Source organism: Pelodiscus sinensis, chromosome 11 (assembly GCF_049634645.1).
Source record: "Pelodiscus sinensis isolate JC-2024 chromosome 11, ASM4963464v1, whole genome shotgun sequence".
NCBI classification, from domain to species: Eukaryota; Metazoa; Chordata; order Testudines; family Trionychidae; genus Pelodiscus; species Pelodiscus sinensis.
In genome coordinates this window covers 32218472-32242571 of record NC_134721.1, presented here as the reverse complement: position 1 = coordinate 32242571, position 24100 = coordinate 32218472, and the positions used below count along the sequence as shown (strand labels likewise).

General features: G+C 53.3%; 1 protein-coding gene across 2 annotated transcripts; it reads left to right on the top strand.

Moving 5' to 3' along the window:
- The first annotated feature begins 7896 nt into the window (after nt 1-7896).
- On the top strand, nt 7897-23879 carry SF3B2 (splicing factor 3b subunit 2). Of its 2 annotated transcripts, XM_075938965.1 has the most exons (22): nt 7897-8204; nt 8381-8427; nt 9853-9930; nt 10325-10576; nt 11520-11579; nt 12101-12227; nt 12412-12512; nt 12737-12842; nt 14669-14754; nt 16118-16312; nt 17091-17228; nt 17374-17454; nt 17999-18226; nt 18613-18762; nt 19085-19174; nt 19526-19633; nt 20728-20835; nt 21364-21506; nt 21625-21726; nt 22105-22204; nt 23205-23390; nt 23625-23879. In XM_075938965.1, the coding sequence occupies exons 1-22, from the start codon at nt 8090-8092 to the stop codon at nt 23694-23696; spliced, it is 2673 nt and encodes an 890-aa protein (XP_075795080.1). In that variant the 5' UTR covers nt 7897-8089; the 3' UTR covers nt 23697-23879. The 2 variants fall into 2 exon arrangements, with proteins under 2 accessions (XP_075795080.1, XP_075795081.1); XM_075938966.1 differs by lacking the exon at nt 11520-11579 and having other exon boundaries at nt 7899-8204.
- Nucleotides 23880-24100: the final 221 nt, after the last annotated feature.

Genomic DNA, 24100 nt, shown 5'->3' with positions numbered 1-24100 from the left:
TGTGGCCTCACCAGAGCCGAATAAAGGGGAATAATCACTTCTCTGGATCTGCTGGCAATGCTCCTCCTAATGCACCCCAATATGCCATTAGCCTTCTTGGCTACAAGGGCACACTGTTGACTCATATCCAGCTTCTCATTCACTATAATCCCCAGGTCCTTTTCTGCAGAACTGCTACTTAGCCATTCAGTCCACAGCCTGTAACAATGCTTGGGATTCTTCTGTGCCAAGTGCAGGACTCTACACTTGTCCTTGTTGAACCTCATCAGATTTCTTTTGGCACAATCCTCTAATCTGTCCAGGTTACTCTGGACCCTATCCCTGCCCTTTAGCGTATCTACCTCTCTTCCTAGCTTAGTGTCATCTTTGAACTTGCTGAGGGTGCAATCCATCCCCTCATCCAGGTCATTAATAAAGATGTTGAACAAAACCGGCCCAAGAACAGATCCTTGGGGCACTCTGCTAGAAACCAACCGCCAACCTGACATCGAGCCGTTGATCACTATCCGTTGGGCCCGACAGTCTAGCCAGTTTTCTATCCATCTTACAGTCCATTTATCCAATCCATATTCCTTTAACTAGCAAGAATATTGTGGGAGACTGTATCAAAAGCTTTGCTAAAGTAAAGGTACATCACATTCACCGACTATCCCATATCTACAGAGCCAGTTACCTCATCATAGAAGCTAATCAGATTGGTCAGGCATGACTTGCCCTTCGTGAATCCATGTAGACTATTCCTGATCACTTTCCCCTCTTTCAAGTGCTTCAAAATGGATTCAAAACAGTGTGTGTCCACAGCTCTGAGTCTAGCATCCACAGAAAGAGCTGTGGTCTCTCTGTGGGGTGATAGATGACATGCAGATCCCAATTTTGGCCCCAGATCACTGTAGGCAGAGGGACCAACAGAGTTGTCAGGCCCTTAGGAAAAGTGGTGAGGGTGACTCCGTGCTCCTGGAAAGGGTGGGGACTCAGGTGGAAGGGGAGGGGTTGGGACAGCCTGCACTCAGAGCTGCCTGGAGTGCAATGCACAGTGCTTCAGTAGTAGTTTAAAGGGCATGGGACTCTGGCTGGGACCCTGGGACTTTTAGAGTCACAAGGTCCTAGAGCAGTTGCCCTCTTTGCCCCTCCTGTCTGTCTGTGAATATCTATTCCATTATGCTACTCACCACCTACTGCAGCTAGGCATTTTGGGAAGGCAGAATGGATTGCAGTACATCATGCGGGCTCAATGTCCCATGGTGCAGTTTTTTCTATCCCATCTTTCCTTGGGCTTTCAGCTGTGATTTGTGGCATTTTTCAATGGCCCATGTACGGTGCACCCAACATCTCTGTCTGAATGGATGGATCCTGCACTGCTCTCCATTGTTGTGGTCACTTTTATGAATACAGTAATTCCTCATTTAACACTGTAGATATGTTTCAGAAAATGATCGTGTTAAGTGAAAACATGTTATACGGGGTCAATTTTCGCATTGAAAATAATGGAAAAGGTGGGGGTTGCATTTCAAGTGGTGGTGTCTGTTGGAAATGGGACATAAGGTTGGGGGAGAAAGGGGACTGGGTTACAGCAAGGAGGGGAGGTGTTTGGCTCTGGGGAAGGGAAGGGGAGGGGGATTGGGCTGGGAATATGCCCCTGTGATGGGTCTGCTGGGACCCGCACTATGTCTGGTGGGGGGGGGTCGCTGGGGAATGGCATGGTGAGCAGCGAACCCTTCGCCACTTTGCAGGGGGGGGGGGAAGCCCCGCACAGCCGCCGGCGACGGACCGGCTGGGGAAACCCAGCCACCGGCCTGCAAGTGGGGGCAGAGGAGAGGGGCCAATGTGTTCGGCGAGGGGGAGTCAGCGGGAAACGGTGCAACAAGCAGCAAATCCTCCGCCACTTTGCAGAGAGGCAGGGGAAGCCCCGCGCAGCTGCCATCAATGGGCCGGCTGGGGAAATCATGTTATACCGGGGACAGTCGTGTAATTCAAAAAACGTTCCAAAAAAAAATAGTGTTGTTGCGAAAACGTGTTTAGCGGGCACGTGTTAAATGAGGAATGACTGTACATCATGGATGGACATGCAGTGTATCCTGAGCTCCTAGTCTGAACAGGCATCCGAGGTGCCTGACCCCCTGTGTGCTGTGGAAAGAAACAACACCAGATTACTTTTGGCATTTACAGAGCATCTGCACATGGTGGAGCATCGCTTTTGGGCTCAGAAAAGAAGCACTGAGTGATGGGAACGAGTCCTTAGGCAGGTCTGGGATGACCAGTGGCTGCAGAACTGTCAGATGCAGGCAGCCACCTTCCTGGAACTGCATGGAGCTTGCCCTAGCACTCGGCACGAGGACACCAAAATGAGGGCTGCTCTCTTGGCGGAGAATCACGTGGAGTTTCCTGTGTGGGATCTGGTGCCTCCAGACTGCTACTGGTCTGTTGTGAATTGGTTTGGAGCCAGGGAGTCCAGGGTTCAGCTGCTTTAACTCAAGTGTGTAGGGCTGTTAATCAAATCAGCATCGTGCTACAGAGGATTGTGACTCTGGGCAATGTGTGGGAAATAGTGGATGGCTTTGCGGCAATGGGATTCCCTATCTGCAGTGGGGTGATAGATGGCACCCAGATCCCAATTTTGGCCCTGGATAATTTTGCAATGGAGCATGTGAATAGAATGGGGGTACTGCTCTATGGTACTTCAGGTGCTTGTGGATCACTGTGACCATTTCACTGACATCAACGTGTGCTGTCTGTCTGGGAAGGTGCATGATGCACACATCTTCATGAACACCAGCCTATACAGAAAGCTGCATGCAGGGACTTCCTTTCTAGACCAAAAGATTCCAGTGGGGAATGTTGGAAAGCTCATAGTGATCCCAGGAGACCCGGCGTATCCCTTGATCCCACAGCTCCTGAAACCTTACAGAGGAAACCTGGACAGCAGCAAGGAGCATTTCAGCAATGGCCTGAGCAGGTGCTGAATGACCATGGAATGTGCCTTTGGCAGATTAAAAACTCACTGGAGCTGCCTTTCTGGCAGGTTAGACCTAAATGAGGAAAATATTCCCATGGTCCCAGCAGCCTTGTGAAGCTCAGGGTGAAATGTTTCCCCCAGGGTGGGGCATTGAGGCAGTCAGATATTAGGGCTACTAGAAGGGTACAATGGGTGGCTACTTGAATCAGGGAGGCTTTGACAATGAGCTCCAGTAATATGTATTTCTATCCAGCAGTCTGCCATGCTTTGTTAACTCGCCACCTTGCATGAGAATTTTGATTATTTCTGACCATTATTTGTACTTAGCAAATGATTAAATTGCCACTGTGTATTAATTCCAGCAGCAACCACTGTGTGCAGGCAACAAATAAAGGTTGGTTATCTTTCAGAGAGTATGTTTTTATTAAATACTAATTAACAACACACACAAAAGGCTTAGTGGAAAGGGAGATAACAGTGCTGGGCAGTGTAAGCTTTTATAGCTGTGTGTATCATTCTGGAAGCTGCCCAAAGGGGTGGAGTGAAGAGGTACTGTGCTGGGCTAGGAAGTTGCAAGGAACGTGTGGGAGGAGTTTGGGGAGGGCAGGGAAAACAATTCTGTATTGGCTGCTGCATCTGTTTGCTTGCTTCTGCATCACTTTTATTATCTGTTTCTAGCTCATTAAAATTTGCTCCTGGATCTCCCGTCTGTCTTGTTTATAGTTTTCTTTTAAAGTCTCTCTCCACACCCTGTGTTCTTAGAATCATAGACTCATAGAGCTGGAAGAGACCTCAGGAGATCATCAAGTCCAGCCCCCTGCCCAAGGCAGGACCAATCCCAACTAAATCAATACAGCCAGGGATTTGTCAAGCAGAGACTTAAAAACCTCTAGAATAGTGATAGAGATGCAGCCATGTTAGTCTGGCGTAGCTGAAACAAAAGACAGAACTATGTAGCACTTTAAAGACTAACAAGATGGTTTATTAGGTGATGAGCTTTCATGGGCCCATCTTGTTAGTCTTTAAAGTGCTACATAATTCTGTCTTTTGTTTTAAAAACCTCTAGGGATGGAGATTCCACCACCTCCCTAGGTAACCCATTCCAGTGCTTCACCACCCTCCTAGTGAAATAGTTTTTCCTAATATCCAACTTAGACCTCTCCTACTGTAACTTGAGACCATTGCTCCTGGTTCTGCCATCCGTCACTACTGTGAACAGCCTTTCTCCAGCCTCTTTGGAACCTCCCTTCAGGCAGTTGAAGGTTGCTATCAAATCCCCCCTCACTCTTCTCTTCTGCAGACTATACAAACCCAAATCCCTCTGTCACTCCTTATAGGTCATGCACTCCAGCCCCCTAATCATTTTGGTCGCCCTCCGCTGGACCCTCTCCAATGCATCCACATCCTTTCTTGTTTTATTCCTCTGAGGATTGGAGCACCTTGTGAAACATATCCTCCTTGGTTGCTTCCAAGGCACCCCACTAGTGTGTAGGTGTGACAGTGTTCCCAAGGGGCAACCTGAACAGTGATGTTGCTGAGCCCTCTGCCCTATCAACCTGGGCTCTCTCTTATACTGTGATGCCGTTTGCAAGCCACAAACCTCTGGTAGGTACTGCATGTACACAGACTTCCATGGACAGGACCATACCCACGCTGAGTTACATGAATGCTCCTGTCAGTCACTCAGGAACCAACAATAGACAGGTTCCAGCCAATTCCCCACAACTTTCCAGCTTCGAACACCATCTGTACCATCTTGCTCCGGTAGCCTTGTTCAGCCAAACCGCACTGTTGTAGGTTTATTAACTACAGTAAGGTAGATTTTCAGTGATCATAAGTGGTAGGCACGAGAGATCAGAGCTAGTTATCAAAGGAAAGAAAAGAAAACAAAACAAAACAAAAGAAAAGGGCACAAGCTAAAGCTTAACCCTGAACACACTAGGCAGTATTTAGATCTAGCAGTTTATAGGGATGTAAAATCCTGATTAATTGGTTAACTGGTTAAATGCGATGTTTAGCCAGTTAAAGGGGGCTGGGCTGAGCCCGTGCAGCCCCTGCTGCAGGCAGGAGCAGCCCCTGCCTGTGATGCACCTGGGCCTGCCGCAGACAAGAGCTGCTCTAGCTGGGCTGGAGCTACCCCTATCTGTGTGGGCCCTATTGGGGTGGAGCAGCCCCTGCCCACAGCAGGCAGGAAGCTGTTGCAGTCCCCACTGGTTAACTGGAGCCAGTAAGCATCAACTGTTAAGGGTTAACATTTTGGGTGCTTAGCAGTTTACTCGCCCACGGATGCTACACAGCTCTTAATACACAGGCTTCCCTCTCACTCCCAGAGCAGTCCCACATAGGATTGCCAGGTATCCGGTTTTGAACCGGACAGTCCAGTATATGAGCTTTCTATTCAATAAACAAATTGAGAAAATATAAAATTTGGAAAATCATGGAAGATGGGAGAGATTCCAGAAGACTGGAAAAGGGCAAATATAGTGCCCATCTATGAAAGGGAAATGAGAACAACCCGGGAAACTATAGACCAGTCAGCTTAACTTCTGTGCCAGGAAAGATAATGCAGCAAGTAAGTAAGGAATTCATCTGCAAATATCTAGAAGATAATAAGGTGATATGGAACAGCCAGCATGGATTTGTAAAGAACAAATCATGTCAAACCAATCTGATAGCTTTCTTTGATAGGATAATAAATCTTGTGGATAAGAGAGAAGTGCTGGACAAGTATACCTAGACTTCAGCAAGGCATTTGATACGGTCTCGCATTATATTCTTATCAATAAACTAGGCAAATACAACTTAGATGGGGCTACTATAAGGTGGGTGCATAACTGGCTGGATCACCATTCTCAGAGAGTAGTTATTAACAGTTCACAATCCTGCTTGAAAGCTATAACAAGTGGGGTTCCGCAGAGGTCTGTTTTGGGACCGGTTCTGTTCAATATCTTCATCGACGATTTAGATATTGGCATAGAAAGTATGCTTATTAAGATTGCAGATGATACCAAGCTGGGAGGGGCTGCAACTGCTTTGGAGGATAGGGTCATCATCCAAAATGATCTGGACAAATTGGAGAAATGGTCTCGGGTAAACAGGATGAAGTTAAATAAGGACAAATACAAAGTGCTCCACTTAGGAAGGAACAATCAGTTTCACACATATAGAATGGGAAGTGACTGTCTAGGAAGGAATACGGCAGAAAGAGATCTAGGGGTTATAGTGGACCACAAGCTAAATATGTGTCAAGAGTGTGACGCTGTTGCAAAAAAAGCAAACATGATTCTAGGATGCATTAACAGGTGTGTTGTGAGCAAGACATGAGAAGTCATTCTTCCTCTCTACTCTTCACTGATTAGGCCTCAGTTGGAGTATTGTGTCCAGTTCTGGGCACCACATTTCAGGAAAGATGTGGAGAAATTGGAGAAGGTCCAGAGAAGAGCAACAAGAATGATTAAAGGTCCAGAGAACATGACCTATGAAGGAAGACTGAAAGAATTGGGCTTGTTTAGTTTGGAAAGATGAAGACTGAGGGGGGACATGATAGCAGTTTTCAGATATCTAAAAGGGTGTCACAAGGAGGAAGGAGAAAAATTGTTCTTCCTGGCCTCTGAGAATAGAACAAGAAGCAATGGGCTTAAACTGCAGCAAGGGAGGTTTAGGTTGGACATTAGAAAAACTTCCTAACTGTCAGGGTGGTGAAACACTGGAATAAATTGCCTAGGGTCGTTGTGGAATCTCCATCTCTGGAAATATTTAAGAGTAGGATAGATAAATTCTATCAGGGATGGTCTAGACCAGTGGTCTCCAACCTTTTTAAGCACGAGATCACTTTTTTAATTTAAGTGCAATCCAAGATCTACATCACACCCAAATACCCTTGCCCCGCCTCCTTTGTGCCCCTTCTCTGAGGCCCCGCCCTCCCCGCTCACTTTCACCCTCACTTTCACCAGTCTGGGACAGAGGGTAGGGGTGTAGGCTCTGGACTTGAATTAAGGGATTTGGAGTGTAAGAGGGGCTCTGAGCTGAGCTTGGGGCAGGCAGTTGGGATGCTGGAAAGGGTTCTAGGTGCAGGCTCCGGCAGGGCATTTGGATGCAGTGCTCCGGGCTAGGGCAGGGGCTTAAGGTGTAGGAGGGGGTTCATGACTGGGGCAGGGTTTCAGGATGTGGGCTCCAGCTGGGCCCTGCTTACCTCAGGTGGCTCCTGGGTGGTGGTGCAGTGGGTATAAGGCAAGCTCACCCCTGCCCTGACCCTGCTCGGCCAGCAAACTCCATTCCAAGCAAAAGCAGCCGGCAAACTCCATCCCAAGACTTGTTGTGCCCCCTCTATGCCCTTGGAGATAGGACACAGAGTGGGAGAGGGGGCTCCCTGACATAAGCATCCTCCTTTCCCTCCCCTGCCCAGTAAGCAGGAGGCTCTTGAGGAGACAGCTCCAAGACAAACGGCAGGAGAAGGGCAGCAGTGGGGGTGGAGGGCAGCTGAAGTGCCGGCACTTGATAGCTTCTTGCCCAAACCAGTCAGGATCCCCTGTCCGAGGCTCCAAGATCTACCAGTAGATCCGGATCTACTGGTTGGTGACCACTGGTCTAGACAGTAGTCGGGGACTGGACTCGATGACTCTCGAGATCCCTTCCAGTCCTAGTATTCTATGATTCTATGAGATGAGAAAATATAAATGTCTGGTATTTTCTAAAGAAGATGTAATGTAGAGTGTGGTGTAATGTAAAATGTGTCCGGTATTTTTGTTGAAACCATCTGGAAAATGGCTAGTCCCACACTGGCCACTCCATCTCTTCAGAACTACAATTCCCAGCATGCAAAGCTCTTTGAGGTGGGCGGGGTCAGCGCCTCCTTGCCTTAGAACTACAACTCCCAGAGGACAGCGCGGTAACTCGTTTCTTTTTACTGGCCACGTGCGCGCTGATGCTGCTTGCTGCGGAGGCGCTAAGGTCTACGATACCGAGAAGGCGGCGCGCGAGGCTGTGCGTGTTGACGTTCGTTACGCTGGATGCGCCGCCGCGGCGTACATTGCCGGAACGCAGCGCTTCTTCTGTTTAGCGGCGGGCCGCCCGCCGCGTGGTGACGTATGACGACGTCGCCTACGGCGGCTGTTCAGGGTCCGACCGGGCGGGAAGATGGCGACCGAGCACCCGGAGCCGCCGAAGGGGGAGCTGCCGCTGCCGGCCTACGGGGCTTGGGCGCCCGCCGAGCTGCAGGCCAAGCTGGCGGAGATCGGGGCCCCGGTTCAAGGTGCAGCCCCGCGGGGGGCGCTCAGGCGAGGGCGGTGCTTAGGAATGGGGCGGGAGATACCGGGGGCTGCGGGGGGGGGGGGGGCGTTGCTTGGCGCTGCCGGGGGGCAGGGGCGGGCGGGGCAAACGGCTGGTGGTGGCTCAGGGTGGCTCTGACGCTTCATCTGTATCCTCCAGGCAGCCGCGAGGAGCTGGTGGAGAGGCTGCAGACCTACACGCTGCAGGTGAGTTACTCGCATGGGGGAGGAGACCCGCTCTGCCACCAGACATGGCCTCCCCTTGGCCGGGCCATTAGCGCCAGCCCTAACTCCCCCACCCCTCTCCTCTAGCTGAAAGGGATCTAAAGGGAGCCCCGAACCTAGGGCTGGCAACCTGCAGTGGGAGACTTTACTGCCTGGCGTGCACTGTGGTGTCACACGACCTGTGGGTATGGTAGAGGGGTCTTCCACCTTCACTGCCCCAAAGCCACATGCACAGTGTGAGCAGTAAACACACTCCACAGCCTTGTGATTAGTGACATTGACTAGGAACCAAGAGGCAAGCAGCCTGCATTCCCTGGCATTAGAGCAAATGAGCAGCATTAGGTAGTGAAGACTGATGCAGTGGTTAGGGCATCAGCTGCGGCTCAGGAGACCTGGGCTCTAGTCCCTACTCTGCTACAGACTCCCTGGGAGACCTTAGGTGAATCACCCAGAGTCTTTGGCCCTTAGTTTGGCATTTGTATCATTGGGCTAATAGTGCTGCCATCCTGTAAGAATAAACAAATTAACAAGTGGAAGGTGTTCAGATAGTGTGTTAACAAGGGCCAGAGAGGTACCACTCAGCTTCAACTGTAAGCTGGGTTGTGACCATCCCCTGATTGAACCATCATGGGTGCTAATGACTTAAAGGAAATTGTGAATTTCCTCATAAGACTGGAACGTGTGGGTGCTATAGCTGTGTGAGGTGGAGGACGTCAGTGACATAGACATCACTGTTCAGATGCCACGAGGGTGCTCTGTCCTAGTGAGGGTCCTTAAGGCTCCATCTGGGCTACTATATTCCTTCCTGTCACATGGTACAGCAGGGTTTGACTAGCCCACTCTCCCGCCCAACAGCAGAGAGATAATGGCAAGTGCTCTGTTGTGGCCTCTGCTCTCCACCCCAGTATGTCTGTGGATGTTGATAGTAATCAGCAGGGCTCACCGAGCTGCAGATCGCCCGAATCCAGCTCTTCCGGGATGTAATCTACTCGCCCATGGCGAGTAGATTACATAGATAGTCGAGCCCTGGTAATCAGGACAACTGTTCTGCACACTGGTGGGAGATGGGCTGCTGATGTTTGGACTACTGGGGGTGGTTTTATTTCTATCCCCATCTCTGTGCCACATGGCCCTGGGCCTTCTTGGTATCAGTATCCCCATCTGGATTTCTGTCTTGGTTGTGGTATTTTGTGTTGTGAAGGTCTTTGTGCAGCATCTGCAGGTTCCATCTTGCTTGGAGAGCTCCACCTTATTGTCTGTCCTTGTGGTGATGGAGAGTTGGTCTCCCCAGGGCCTGGATTTCCTTTCCTGACCCAGAGCATGTCAGTGAGGCCTCTAAGAGAAGCTCCCCAATGGACAGACTTTCACTTGCTTTGCAGCTATATTTATTGTGTCCTCCCTCCACAGACTGGCATCGTGCTGAGCAGGCCGTCTCTCAGGGGAGATGACGGTGACAAACCCACCCCGCCACCAATACCCGGACAGGTGAGTGAAGGGGTCATAGAGAGGAGGAATCTTGGCCTGGCTAAGCCACAAGGGCTTCCCTAGGGACTGGCTGTCTTGCTGTAGATTTCCTATGTTGAGAGGAGGCTGTCTGGGTGACTGACTTCAGTTGGTACTTCCTGCCAGGAGCTGTTGCTAACCCCAGCATCCTGAAGAGCAATACTGTTCTACTTTCATAAATCCATCCCACTCTTTCTGGGATCCAGGAGCTTCCTGCTCATGCTCACCAGTGCTGAGTGGCTCTTGAGCTGGTACTGCTGCATTTGCATTCGGGTGCAGCAACTCGGTGCTGGGTGATGGATCTTGGTTTAAATAATCTGTGATACTTCACACTCTGTGTTGGTCTTTACCTCGTCATCTCTTCTCTCATTTATAGCTCTCTGGGATCCCCTTGCCCCCACCCCCCATGGGGATGCCACCCATGCAGCCTCCACCACCCCCACCGCCTCCCCCTGGCATCAGCCTCAACTTCCCTATGGCCGTGGGGCCCCCTCCACCTCCCCCAGGTATGGGGCCCCCCCTCCGCATGCAGAGCGTGGACCCTTCAGCGCTCTCAGAGGAAGATCGTCTGAAGCTGGCGCAGCAGCAGGCTGCCATGCTAATGCAGCAAGAAGAGAGGGCTAAACAGGTAAGAGCTGTACTGCAGGCAGTGGGGTAGTGGTTTTGTCCTTCAGTGCTGGCTCCAGGGTGGCTTATGGGGTGCTGTGCTGTAGAGGTTCCGTCTTTGGCTCTCCCCTGTCTCAGTGCTGACCTAAGTGCCCTTGTGTGGTGTGAGCAGGTGCTGTGCTGCAGAGACCTGGGGGGCAGTGAGTGCTGCAGTGTGGTTAGCCTTGTGCTGCAGGATATCTGCTAGGTTATGTAGAACAGCCACTTTGTTTGTCAAGAGCCTGGGCTTTTTAATCCTGGCATCTTGGTTGCATCTTAGCTACTGTTTTGCCATTTGGCCTCCTTGAATCCCCCCTTCCCAAGTGTGATTTTAGTTGTATGTGGAATCCTTCACATCTTGTCCTAAATTGTTGTGAAGCGCTAATGCTAAGTGGCCTACCCCAGAGGTGGCCATTTCTCAGCACTAGGTAAAGGATCCCAGTATATGTAACCTTGCGCCCCACCCTGGAGGCAGCTGTTTTTCAGCGCTGAGTGAGGGGGAAGTTCACTTTTAAACTCTGGTTTGTGTGATCTGTTCTGTCTGCCCATAGCCAGAGAATAGGGCGGGTGTTGTGAGTGAAATCAGGTATCAGAGCAGTGGGGTCTGTGTGTTCTGTTGGGGCCTGAAGGATCCTGATCCATTTCCTTCCCCCATCAAGTTGCGGAAGAGATGCTGCCTTCTCCTCTCTGACATTGAACCGAATTGGACCCGATTGCTCTCCTGTTCTGGCAGAGGACAGATACTGTGATCCATTCAGTGCCCTATGTCTCTCCCCCCGCCCTCCCCCTTATCCCCCCATTCCACACTCCCCATTCCCAGGTTGCTGCCTCTTTAGCTGGCCCTTTCCCAATGAGCTGTTAGGGGAAGGGTGCCACTTGGTCACAGCTGGTTCCCAGCACTCTGGCCTCCCCCTCACTCCTTGCAGGGGGAGCACGCATTCGGGGAGAAGCTGAAGGAGCAGGAGTTGCTGGAACAGCAGAAGCGGGTAAAGCCCCCTGCGGCGGCATCTCACTAGGCGTTCGGGGCCAGGATGTAGGTGTGGTGGACTAACCGGCGAGGCTTCTGCTTACCGGTGCTGTCTCCCTTGTCTGCACTGGTCCACCACACAGTAGGCCCCACCAGCTCTGGGGAGCCCTCCTAGCCTCCCCTCTCCAGCCCACTCTCTCTTCCAGTAACCTTCAGTGTCAGTGGCCCTATCGAGCAGCTCCTTTCAGCCACGTATCTGCTCTCCCCCTGCAAATCTCCACCAGGCCCCCCCCCAGTCCAGAATCTGCCCCCCTCCATCACTAAATGGGCCTATCTGGCCTGATATCTCCCCCACCAAAAGGCTCGTGGCCTCATGTCTCCTGGCATCCCTGTCCGTGATTATGGGGTGAGCCTCCAATGCTCTCATGCATGGCAGGGATGTTGCCTTCCCACCCTGAGGACCTCTTGTGGTGAGGAGAAGGGCTGCTGATCTTCCACACTCACCCATCTGTGACCTCTCCCCATATGTTCTTCTCTCAGGCTGCAGTTCTACTGGAACAGGAGCGACAGAAAGAGATGGCTAAACTGGCCTCCCCAGTGCCCAGACCCCCTCTGGATGTGGGCCCCGTAAGACCCATGGGGCCAAGGCCTCCAATGGTACCACGAGGTGAGACTATTTCCCCAGCTGGGATATGAAATCTGGGGTCTTTTTGCCTCTAGTGGGCTCTGGCTCTGATCCAGCCCCTGCCTGCTGCCTCCGCTTTGGGAGCAGGGCTTCAGGGAGATGGTTACTTCAGATCCATTCCTTGTGGGAACTCACCCCTTTGTATGTATGTCTCCTGCTCACCTAGGTAGTGCCCCTGTGGGACCCCCACTGCCTGGAGTTCCTATTGGTCCCTCTGGCCCAAGGCCACGGGGGCCGCCGCCGCCTCCTGGGGAAGAAGGCCGAGAGGTAAGGTTGCTAAAGGGGTGGCTGGAGGGTGGCCTGTTGGTGGGCAGCTTTCTGAGACATGTTGGAGGTAGAGGTGAAAATTCCTATCCCCACACATAGGCTGGGTTCGGTTCTATTGCTAGCTCTGTGAGTAGAGGGGAGTGGGGAGGTTGTTCCCACTGCCTGGCATGAACAGGACCTGTTGTGGTGCATCTCCTTGCTTAAGAAGTGCCTTCGTTTTGTAGACAGATGACTCCACCATTGGCCCCAAGATCCCTCAGGCCCTGGAGAAGATCCTGCAACTCAAGGAGATCCGGCAGGAGGAGCTCATAACAGTGCCTGGCACCACAGGTAACTAGCTCCTTCCATTCTGTTCCAGTGACGTTTGGGGCAGTTGCTCTGACTGCAGGCAAAACTCTGGCCTTTCGCAGCAGGAGATGCTGAAGGGAGCAAGGGCAGAAGCTCTGTAGGGTCAGGATCAACACCTGGGGTGAGGAGGAGAATAGCGTGTCAGCTAGGGTGGGAGGGGAGGGGGGGTTGGGACGCCTGGATTCCAATCCTGGCTTGTGCAGGAGTGGGGCCTAGAGATTAAGGAGGAAATTGCTTGCCTATTATCTGTACCCATCATTCTCAATCCTCTTGCTTCCCCTGCCCTGCTTTTTGGTTGTCCCTGGGCATAGGTGCCTGCTGCTGAGATTTGCCCAAGAGCTGGGTAAGGATGTTAAATTTAATCAACTAATCGACTAGTTGATGGAATTTCCCTCAACCAGTCAGTAAGCAGGGGAGCCCGCAGTGAGGTCAGCTCCTGGGGCCAGGCGCTAACCCCACTGTGGCTCTACCTTTTACATTTATTAAGAGCCAGCAGGCTCTATACATTTAAAAAGCAGAGGTGCAGTGTCTGGGCTTTTAAGTTGGATCCCCCCAGCACCAGCTCCTGCTCCCGCTGCTTGCTGCCTTTGACAGAAGCAGCAAGGGGTGGGGGAGCAACTAGTCAAAGGACTATTCAATAAGCTTATGGTTATTGCATTGTCGACTAGTCACTTACATCCCTACGGCTAGGTGCTATCTGTGTTGCACTTAGAGAAATGGAACTAGCAGGACGTTGTTTGGGGGATAAGGCAATATGCTGCATTTGTTTTGAATCTAGATTCATGTGTTGTCCCTAGCTACTAAAGTTATGCACCACACATTCATGCACATCATTCTACGGGTGGGATATAATTACTGGCCTCGGTTGTTCATGCAAATCCATTGGCTAGGTGGTCTAGACATGAGGAGGAGAGCTGGGTTGTGTCAGTGCGCACTGATGCTCCTGGAGGATGATCGTAGAACCGAAAGACCCAATCCAATAGTTTTGCACCCATCTTTTTACATGCTTTAATCCATAGATCCAGTCCTATCCCACTGCCCCAGGGTACTATATGACCATGAGTTCTCAGTTAACAGTAGGGATATAACTGATAAGCATCACCCTTACTGGGTGACGCTTACTGGTAACTGGTTAACTGGTGACACCCACTGCATTATGCCACAGTAGGTGGTGGGCCTGGCCTGAGCAGCCCCTGCCTGTGATGTGGTGGGCCCAGCCTGCCGCACTGGGGATGGGGGGCTGCTCCAGCCTGGCCAGGCCTGCCGTGCCATGAGATCTTGGGTAAGCGGTTAGCTGGTTAAATGGGGTTTTACATCCCTAGTTAACAGCAGATGCAACATTGATCTGTTTCTCGATGGGGCTTTTGTGTCTCTTCCTTGGATGGGTTATTCTGTATTGCATTGTATTTTGGCCATCCAAGTGGTGCTGGTAGCTGGTCACTGAGACTTGCTGGCTTCGGGGACTGATCCCATTACACGCACATCTACGTTCACACTTTTAAATACCACAGAGCAGAGACAACTAAGCCACCTGCATTGTTCTATATGCTTCATCGCCGCCCCCCCCCCCAAGTTACTTATGCATTGGGACAAAGATGGAGGCATTGATTGCCATGTGTTTACAGGAGGATTCAGGGGAACTGGCTTCTCCTGGAATAACTTAAAAATATGATTGGTTGCTCTTGCTCCCAGCACGTGGCGGAGGGGTCAGAGGGCTGTCCCCTCCTTCTCTGCCTTAGAGCTGCTGCAGTGGGTCTGACCTCCCTTGTCCCCCCTGCCGTCTTGCTGATCTCCCTGTATTTCTGTAGATGACGATATGGAGACAGATTTGAAGGCATTGGCTGCTATTTCTGCTTCTGAGACAGAGGAGGACATGGCTTTGTCAAAGAAAGAGGTGAGCTGGGTGTGTGCCATGCTTTAGCCCCCAGCTCCAGCAGGGGGTGCAAGTGGCTTAGAGCAGAGAGTTTGGGAGCCAGGATGCTTGGTTCCATTCCCAGTCTGTAGGCTTGCTGGGTAAGGTCTGTTCAACCACTTCATCTCCCTGTGCTTTGGTTTTCCCTTCTGTTAAATGAGCCTTGTTTATTTTCAGGGGCTGAGAGCTCTGATAGAGGCTGAAGTGGACACATCCCCCTAGTCTAACCTCAGTTTGGCTAGCGACTTGTAGATTTAAAGTGAGCACAGGCCCTGATGCTGAGGCTGAAAACTTTGGCCTGGAATGTAATAAATTCCTATGAATCATGTTTTCAGTGAGGGCATGTTTTTGCTGCCAGTGTGGGGAGGAATGGGAGTGAAACTGACTGCGAGCAACCCGTGAAATTCACCAGAACCTCTATGCATCAGAGATGCTAGGGGGGAAAGGAGGTGGGAGACCTTTCCCTTTGCATTCAGGGTAAAAGAGACTAGAAGCACTTCATAGTAGCTGGCAGGGCAGAGCCATCCCATCTATAGGACAGTCCGGGGCAGCTACCCCAAGTCCAGTGTTTTGGGGGGCCTCATGGTGGCCACCTCAACTGTCTTATGGATAGTGTCCTGGGGGATTACAGGGGTGCCTGGCACAGGGCGGCAGCAGGAGTCACCTCCCCGCTCCTCCACACTCACTACGGCAGCAGGTGCTCGAGTAGAGCTCCCAGCCCTGTGGCAGCAGGAAGCGATGCACCCTGGCTCCAGGGTGCTCCGCTTCTCGCCGCCACGGTAAAACAGCACGCAGCAGGCTGGGAGAGGGGGACGTGGTGTGGAGTAGGCTGCTGGGAGGGAGCAGAGCAGGCTGCAAGGTTGTTCTGATGCTCACCGTTCTGGTGAATGTGGTGGTGGACTCTCTGCTGCCATGCCAGCCCCCCACTCCTGCCCTCCGGGTAATCCCCTGGCTTGCATTGCTCTGGGGAAGGGGCTTGTGGAAAGGGTGGGGCCTGCAGGCAGTTGTCCCATACCCTGTAGCCCCATTGGGTTGGTCCTGGCTGCTGGGAGCTGCCGTGTAAAGCTGAGGCCCTGGCCAAGGGTGGCAGGTCTCAGAAGAGCTTCTGTGCCGAGTCCTGCATCCTGCGAGATGACTGTCAGAATTTTAGGGTGACAGCATGAAATGATCCTTTCTCCAGGATTCTTCTTCACATCCCCTGTGTATGGTGCAGCACTGGGGTGTGACTGCGTCTCCGCGCTGGGGAGGGTTCTCCGTATAAAAAGCCTCTGTGCTCTGCCCCAGAGGTGACAGCGTCTCACGTCAGGGGAGGGATGTGTAGGTCTTAACCCCCTTCTCTCGGCAGAGGAACCGTAAGCGCCGTAACCGGAAGAAGAAAAAGAAGGCGCGTGTGGCAGCAGAGGGCAAAGGGGAGAAGGAGTCTCCACGTGCTGAGCCCAAAGACGCCGAATCAGTAGTGGAGATTGAGTATGTCACTGAGGAGCCAGAGATCTATGATCCCAACTTCATCTTCTTCAAGAGGATCTTTGATGCCTTCAAGGTGAGCCCGGCGGCGGTGCTGCCCTTTCCTTGTAGTAAAAGGACCTCCAGCTTTTCAAGTGTCAGCATCTGGCCGAAGAGTGGGATCTAGCGGTTAAGCATAGGAAGGTGCCAAGACTCCTGGGTTCTGTTTCCAGCTCTGTTAGATCCCTCTCTTTAGTGGGACATGGAGAGTCTGTGTGTTCTCACTGGACAGCACTGAGCTCCAAATCCTGTGGTGGGTGGTCTGTTTGCAGTGGGCAAGGAAAGTATCTGCAAGCTGGATCTGCCATGGCCCTGGGGGCAGTGCTTTCTGCTGATTAGGCTACAGATCAGTGTCTGCCCTCTAGCATCATGCTCCCTGCAGTTTGGGAGGGGGTGCAAGTTGGGTTCCTATGTCTGCTGCTGAGTTGGGAGTCTTGGGTGACACCTGAGGTGGTGGATACCTGGTGGTGAGAGGAGGGGGGACTCTCCCTCCATAGATAAGTCCTTCCTCTTCTGTAAGGACCTGGCTTGCAAATCTTCATTCCCCAGGGCAGGAGCACCCCCATGAGGCCTGTATCCACTACCTGCTCTCTCTAGGGTTGTGCAAAGGAAGCATATACTCCCTAGCTCCTCTGGAGATGGGACAGGAGCTCCCTTTCCCCCAAGTCTTGTGCCTCTCCTGCTGTGGGGTCCCCAGCTATTCTTTGGGAGACATTGGCTCAGGCTCATGCACTCCTGCTCAAACCCCCGTTCCCCTCCCCCCCGGAATAGAGTCTCCAGCCTCAACCGCTGCTCATACTCCCTTACCCTCACAGCTGACAGATGATGTAAAGAAAGACAAGGAGAAGGAGCCGGACAAGGCAGACAAGCCGGAGAGCGCAGCCGTCCCCAAGAAGAAGGGCTTTGAGGAGGACCGGAAGGGCAGCGATGATGACAGTAGTGATGATGAGCAGGTGAGTTGGGGGTGAGCCCTGTTACTACGGTGGCCTACAGCTCAGGAGACTGGGGGTGGTGGGGGCACTGGGTCCAGGGGGCTGGAGTGGGGGATTTGGGCTGGATATGAAAGACCCATTGTGTGTGTTTATTTCTTGGGTCCAGGAAAAGAAACCCGAGGCCCCAAAACTGTCCAAGAAGAAGCTGAGACGCATGAATCGCTTCACGGTGGCAGAGCTCAAACAGGTGAGATGGTTGGTCACTCCCAGCACCGTGTAGGTGGCGGGGTCACAGCTCCTCCGAAGGGACATGGCCTTGGGGAACAGAGCTGGCCCTGCTCACGATGCTAAGGGAGGGATGGAACCAAATGGCTCCTCTCTGCTCAGCTGCTCATTCACAGGATTCTGTATCTGGATTGGTGCCTTCTGGGTTCATTGCCCAGCTTGACTAGTTGTGTGGTTGTTGTGTTTAGGCAGCAAGAGTGAAACTGACCAGGCTGACAAAGCTGTGACCCAGCTGGGTGCTGGGGCATGTTTTCTCTCTCTTAGGGGACACTGTACCAGCAAGGGGTCTCCCAAGATGAGCTTGGTTTGAGACATGCTGATCTCTGCTGTCTGGCTGGGATGGGGCGGATAAAGCAGGGGCAATTGGATGCAGTGACTGGGGATGGCAGGAGGGAAAAAAAGATGTTGGTGCTCTAAAAACTAAGCTTTTGGTCTGGGGCAGGAGGCAGTTGGTGGGTGGTGAACTCTGGTGCTTGGAAGGTTTAGCCTGTGCTGTCCTGTCCTAGCTGGTGGCGCGTCCAGACGTGGTGGAGATGCATGATGTGACGGCCCAGGATCCCAAATTGCTGGTTCACCTCAAGGCCACCCGCAACTCTGTGCCTGTGCCCCGGCACTGGTGCTTCAAGCGCAAGTATTTGCAGGGCAAGCGAGGCATCGAGAAGCCGCCCTTTGAGTTGCCTGAATTCATCAAGCGCACGGGCATCCAGGAGATGCGAGAGGCACTGCAGGAGAAGGTACCACACACATGCCCCAAACCTCAAAGATAGCTGCATCTCGGTGCCAGTCAAGGGATCCCTGAGTAAACAGTTTTGACACCCCGCTCCTCTGCAATCTCCATGGGTTTGTGTGATGCCTTTGAGGGGCTGGTGCAGTATGCCCCGGCCAGGACTGCAAGACTTGGTCCTGTTATATATTGCCATGCCCCTGCCTCTTGGTAGATGAGGTTTGTCCTGGCTGCCTCTTGGGGAAGGGTTTATAGTCTATGCCTTCCAAAGAGTGACATGAGGCTGTATGGGGCAGCACTGTGTGTCCGGGGTGGCCCTGTCTGTCCCTGCAGCCCGTTGGGGACCATGGCATGACTGAGTTGTCCCCCCTCACCTCTCATTCCTCTCTCCCCCAGGAGGAGCAGAAGACAATGAAGTCCAAGATGCGGGAGAAGGTTCGCCCCAAGATGGGCAAGATCGACATTGACTACCAGAAGCTGCACGATGCCTTCTTCAAGTGGCAGACCAAGCCCAAGCTCACCATCCACGGAGACCTCTACTATGAGGTGGGTGGGCTTGGGAAAGCCCTCTCCCCAAGAGACCCCCTTCAGATGGGGCAGTGGCTTTGTCTGGTCTGTGCCCAGGTCGTGTCCCATGTTGGGATTCAGGAGGGCAACCTCCCTCTCTGGATGCCTGGGGATTGTGGACTAGGAAGGAAAACTCAAGTCCTGGCCTGGCTCTGTGTGACCCCGGATTTGTGATTGCTGGGAGCCTCTCCCCCAGCTGGGCGCTAGGCGGTGATCAGCCCATGTGGGGTACTGTCAGACCCCCTTGCATTGGGGCACCTTTTTGTGATTGCTCTGATCCCAAGACTCCCCTCTCCTCTAGGGCAAGGAGTTTGAGACGCGGCTAAAGGAGAAGAAGCCCGGGGACCTGTCGGACGAGCTGCGCATTGCCTTGGGGATGCCTGTTGGCCCAGTAAGTGCTCTTGGAAGATGCTTGTCAGAGGAGGGGAGTTGGCGGGACCCTCACCTGTTATCCTGTAGCCAGCCTTTGGGGAGCAGCTAGCCTCGGTCACTGCACGGCTGGGCACCTCAGGGCCAGAACAGCAGGGCAGCTCTCGAGTGGGATTGTTAGGTACTGGCTGAGCTGTGGTGGGGAGGCAGATAGCAGGGGGCTGTGGGTTGGGATGGGGGCACCTGTGTTTGAGAGAAGTGTTTCTGCCACCTCCTTCCGGGATTCCCCACCAATGATCCTAGGAGGAGGTTAGCCTGGTCTGTGCAAGCAAGTCTGTCCTGTAGGCTAACACTATGTTTCTCCTGGCTCCAGAATGCCCACAAAGTGCCACCCCCGTGGTTGATCGCCATGCAGCGCTACGGCCCACCCCCCTCCTACCCTAACCTGAAGATCCCAGGCCTCAATTCACCCATCCCAGAGGTGAGTGTCTGTGTGTCCAGCAAGGGGCTGGGGAATGGTCCTTCACCCCAGCATGTACTCTGGTTGGGTATCTGCAGGGCTCTCAAACTCATGGCCCGCAGGTCATCTACGGCCCAAGCAGTTTCACAGTTTGGCCTGTGAGCCCCTGTGGCCATGGGGAGTGTGTCTGTGTCCATACCCTTCCCCGATGCAGTCCTTGCTCTGGTCCCACCCTGCCTTTTCCCTCCTCTGCTCCTTCCTTTCCTCCCCCCCATTGCACCCCTTTCCTCATGCTGCCTCCATTCCCCCCCTCCCCCCCGAGGGACGCAACCTCAGAGATTACCAAGGGCCTGGCATGGGGCAGTAGCAGGGGTCCCCCACCCCACTTTCACCGTGACTGCTGGAGCCATGGGAATGCTCAGTGATGTAGCAGCCTCTGTTCTGCTCTGCTCCCATCTCCCAGGCCAGCCTGGTTGCTGTGCTTCCCCCAGGCTCCCATTGGCCCACAAGGAGAATTTGAGGACTGGCCTAAAGTAAATTGAGTTTGAGACCCCTACTCTCAGGGTTGGGAGCCTACTACACTGGGGGCCTGGGAGTCATCACTCAGGCTTGAGCCTCTCCCTGTTTGGCACTTTTTCACTGGGAGGGAAAAAGGGGGCTCAACTTGGGGCAATGCTAGTGCAGCTGAGCCACTGGGCATCCCACAAATTCAACCTGCCAGTGCAGTGACTCTGTCCCTGGGACTCCCCTTTCGTAGCAAAGTCCAACCTGGAGCACTGGCCTCTTTCCTACTCCTGAAGCCCCCCCGCTGTCAATCACTTTCATCCGCCACTCCATGTTGTTCCTTATGCCTGTGTTCCTCCGTCACACCATCCAGAGCCCTGCACTCACCAGCCTGGGGTGAAATCTCCCCTTTCTTCCTAGACTGTAGAGTACTGGCAAGGGGTGTCCAGAGCATCAGCTTTGCTTCTCAACTGGAAGGTCAAGGCCCACAGATGGATGGTGACTTGGCCAGTGGCTGGATCAGGAGCAGAGCCCGGAAATGCAGCCTTCGTCACGCCGTGTCCCACTCCACTGTCCTCTGCAGCCTGACTAATCCTTTCCTCTTGTCCCAGGGCTGCTCGTTTGGGTACCATGCCGGGGGCTGGGGGAAGCCCCCTGTTGATGAGACCGGGAAGCCTCTTTATGGTGACGTCTTTGGAACCAACGCTACTGAGTTCCAGGTAGGCAGCCAAGTGGTCATGGCCTTGGAGAGCCTGCGTGGGGTGGGGTTGGGCACAGCCATGCCTGGGGGACTGGAGCTTCATGCCACTCTTGTAGCCTTTAGGCACAATAGGATGAGCTAAGGGCCACTCACTGGCTGGCATTCCCCCTCATTGGTCCTGCCAAGCAAGCCAGGGCTCTTCCCAGGTGGCAGCAGCCAAGATGAACATGCAGCCTGCATTGACCCATTACCTCCCATTGGGTGTCAGAAGGACGCCTGGAACTCAGTGGGGCTGTTGAACTGAGGCACAGCCAGGGGGCAGCAATGCTGGTGCTGGGGCAAAGATTGGTCCCCTGAACCTTACATATTGAACCCCCTGTTCCTACCCTCTACTGGGGCTGGAAGGGTGCCCCCCGGACGGGGAAGGCCCATTCCGTGCTCCTCTGTTTCCCTGCTTGGGGGCCGAGTCAGAGCCAGCACCGTCCAGAGGAGAGAGGCTGCTTAGCCCTACTCCTTCTTTTGTCCAACCCATCTGCCCTCATTTCAGGCCAAGGCAGAAGAAGAGGAAATCGACCGGACACCGTGGGGAGAGCTGGAGCCATCAGATGAGGAATCCTCGGAGGAGGAGGAGGAGGAGGAGAGTGATGAGGAGAAGCCAGATGAGACTGGCTTCATAACCCCCGCTGACAGGTTGGTGCCTACTTGAGGGAGGGAATGGGCTGGTGAGTGAGTCATATGGGGCTCCTTCCTCCCTGCCGGCCATGTGGCTCAGCTGCCATGTCTCTAACCACTTGCCCTTCCTCACCAGTGGCCTGATCACGCCAGGTGGCTTCTCCTCTGTCCCTGCCGGCATGGAGACCCCCGAGCTCATTGAGCTGAGGAAGAAGAAGATAGAGGAAGCCATGGATGGGTAAGTCAGGCTTGTGCCATTCTACTTCTTCAAAAAGAGCAGGGGTAGCTAGGATGCTGTAGGATCACAAGGGGCACTGTCGTGTGGCACTAGGGGCTTAGTAAGGAGTGCTGTCCCTTGTGCTCTAGTGTAAGCCTAGTGGTGCTGTTCATGCTGTTGTCGGTAATGCTGTTATTTAGGAGTGCTCTGTCATTCACCTTCCCAACTGGGGCTTTTAGCTCAGTCTCAGCCTTGCTGCTTCCCAAATCCTGCTGCTCTTTTGTTAGTCCCTGTCCCAAACTGTTTCTGGCAGCTCAACATCCTGGATGCTGCATCCCTGTCCCTTGGCAGTAGTGGCCTGTTGTGCTGATACTTTGTCTCTGCTCCCCTTCCCCACAGCAGTGAGACGCCCCAGCTCTTCACAGTGCTGCCAGAGAAGCGAACAGCTACTGTTGGGGGTGCTATGATGGGTTCCACTCACATCTATGACATGTCCACGGTGAGTGACTCGGGCCAGACAGCTGTGAGCTTTGGGTCACTGATTGGTTTTGATCCAAGGGCTTGGCAGGATGGGGGCCGACACTGGTAGAACCCACCTGTGCCTTCTGGGTCCTGAAGTAGCAGTCCAGGAGCTGTTGTGGTGACAGGGCTTCCCCGCGTGGGAGGGGCAGTGGGGCGGGACTTCCTGTTCTTGGCGTGAGGGTGGTTCTGTATTAACTAGTGGTCTGGAGCAGGGAGAGGTCCAGCTGGGCAGAGAGTCAGGTACTGTGGCAGTAGGAGCTGGAAATCCATGGTGTGAGGAGAAAGGCAGGACTCAGTTGGCTTGACTGTGGGAAGGGGTTGAGCCCTTGGCAGCTGCTGAAGGTCCAGGCTGGAACTGTAGCTGGCTCCCTTGGATGCAGGGAGCCATTGGAGCATCCCATTAGAAATGGAGGTGGGGCTGGCATTCGAGTCTAGACAATCCCTGCTTCTGAGGGGAGAATGGCTCAGGCCTGGGATTAGAATGACCTGGGAAGAATGGCTCCAGTTGGGTGCTGCTGAGAGGGGCTGGAAGGGACATGCACCTGGGGAGTGTACAGGAAGGGCTCAACTGGTGCGGAGTGGTGGGATTCAAAGGTCCACTCTGAGGGGAGTGGTTATGCCAGCGCTCTATCACATCAACCCCCACAGTAAGGGGAGTTCAGTGAGACAAGTACAAGGCCCTGGCCTTCCTCACTCACTGCCCACAGGGTCTCATGGTGGCTGGGAGCCAAGCAGGGTGTTTCTGTGGGTACCCAGGCATTTGAAGCGAGAACACTAATGCTCAGCATGGGAGAGATTCTCCCGCCTCCCCCCCCCCCCCCCCCCCAAGTTTTCAGGAAAGGGATCTTACCTTGGGCACAGTCGGTGCTGTTTGGAGGCAAGATATATTGAACTAGCTGGGCCCTGGCTACGGGGCCCTGAGGGCAGGGGCTCCCTCTCCCACACTGTACTTGTCTCACTCTTCTCCTCCCCTACAGGTGATGAGCAGGAAGGGGCCAGTGCCAGAGATCCAGGGGGTGGAAGTGGCACTGGCCCCTGAGGAGTTGGAGCTTGACCCAATGGCCATGACCCAGAAGTATGAGGAGCATGTGCGGGAGCAGCAGGCCCAGGTGGAGAAGGAGGACTTCAGTGACATGGTGGCTGAGCATGCAGCTAAGCAGAAGGTGAGGGGGGGGCAGGGCTGGGGGAAGAGGCTTGAGGGTGGGATATGGGATGCCTTCTCCTATCTGGTCCCACACAACAGGGGCATCGATGGTTTTGGGGTCAGCAAATGGGATATGGAGCCTGTCCCCTCAAGGTGCTCCTGTCCAGTCCCAGGGTGGAGGGACAGGCTGGGTTGAGAGTAGTTTGCTGGCTGAACTTTCTCTCTCTCTCTCTCTCTCTCTCTCTCTCTGCAGCAGAAGAAGCGGAAAGCACAGCCCCAGGACACGCGTGGGGGTGGCAAGAAGTATAAAGAGTTCAAGTTCTAGCCCCATCCCCTTGTTCTGCATCTATTTTTAACCTATTCATTCCTGTCCCTGTGCTGTGGGAAGGAGCAGCTTGTTGGTGCCCCCTGCTGCTCTGCTTCCTCCAACTGTGTTTTGTGAGTTTTTTTTGTAAATAAAATCCTGGGTGCTGGGGCAATGCTCCTGCCTCAGCTTTGGCTCCGTGGATCCTGTCTCTGAGGTAAACACTCCCTTTGCCACTGGCTGTGGTTGCTGTTTTAGGAGCCCAATCAACTTTCCCTCATTGGCCAAGTGGAGACAAGGGGCTGTGCAGAGGGGCTCCTGGGAATCTTGACCCTCATGCAGTAAGCCATGCTGTGGAGGTTTGGGCAGTTTTCTCTTTCGTGGCTTTGGAGTGCGGTGGTTTCTCTGTACTGTGCTTCCAGTTC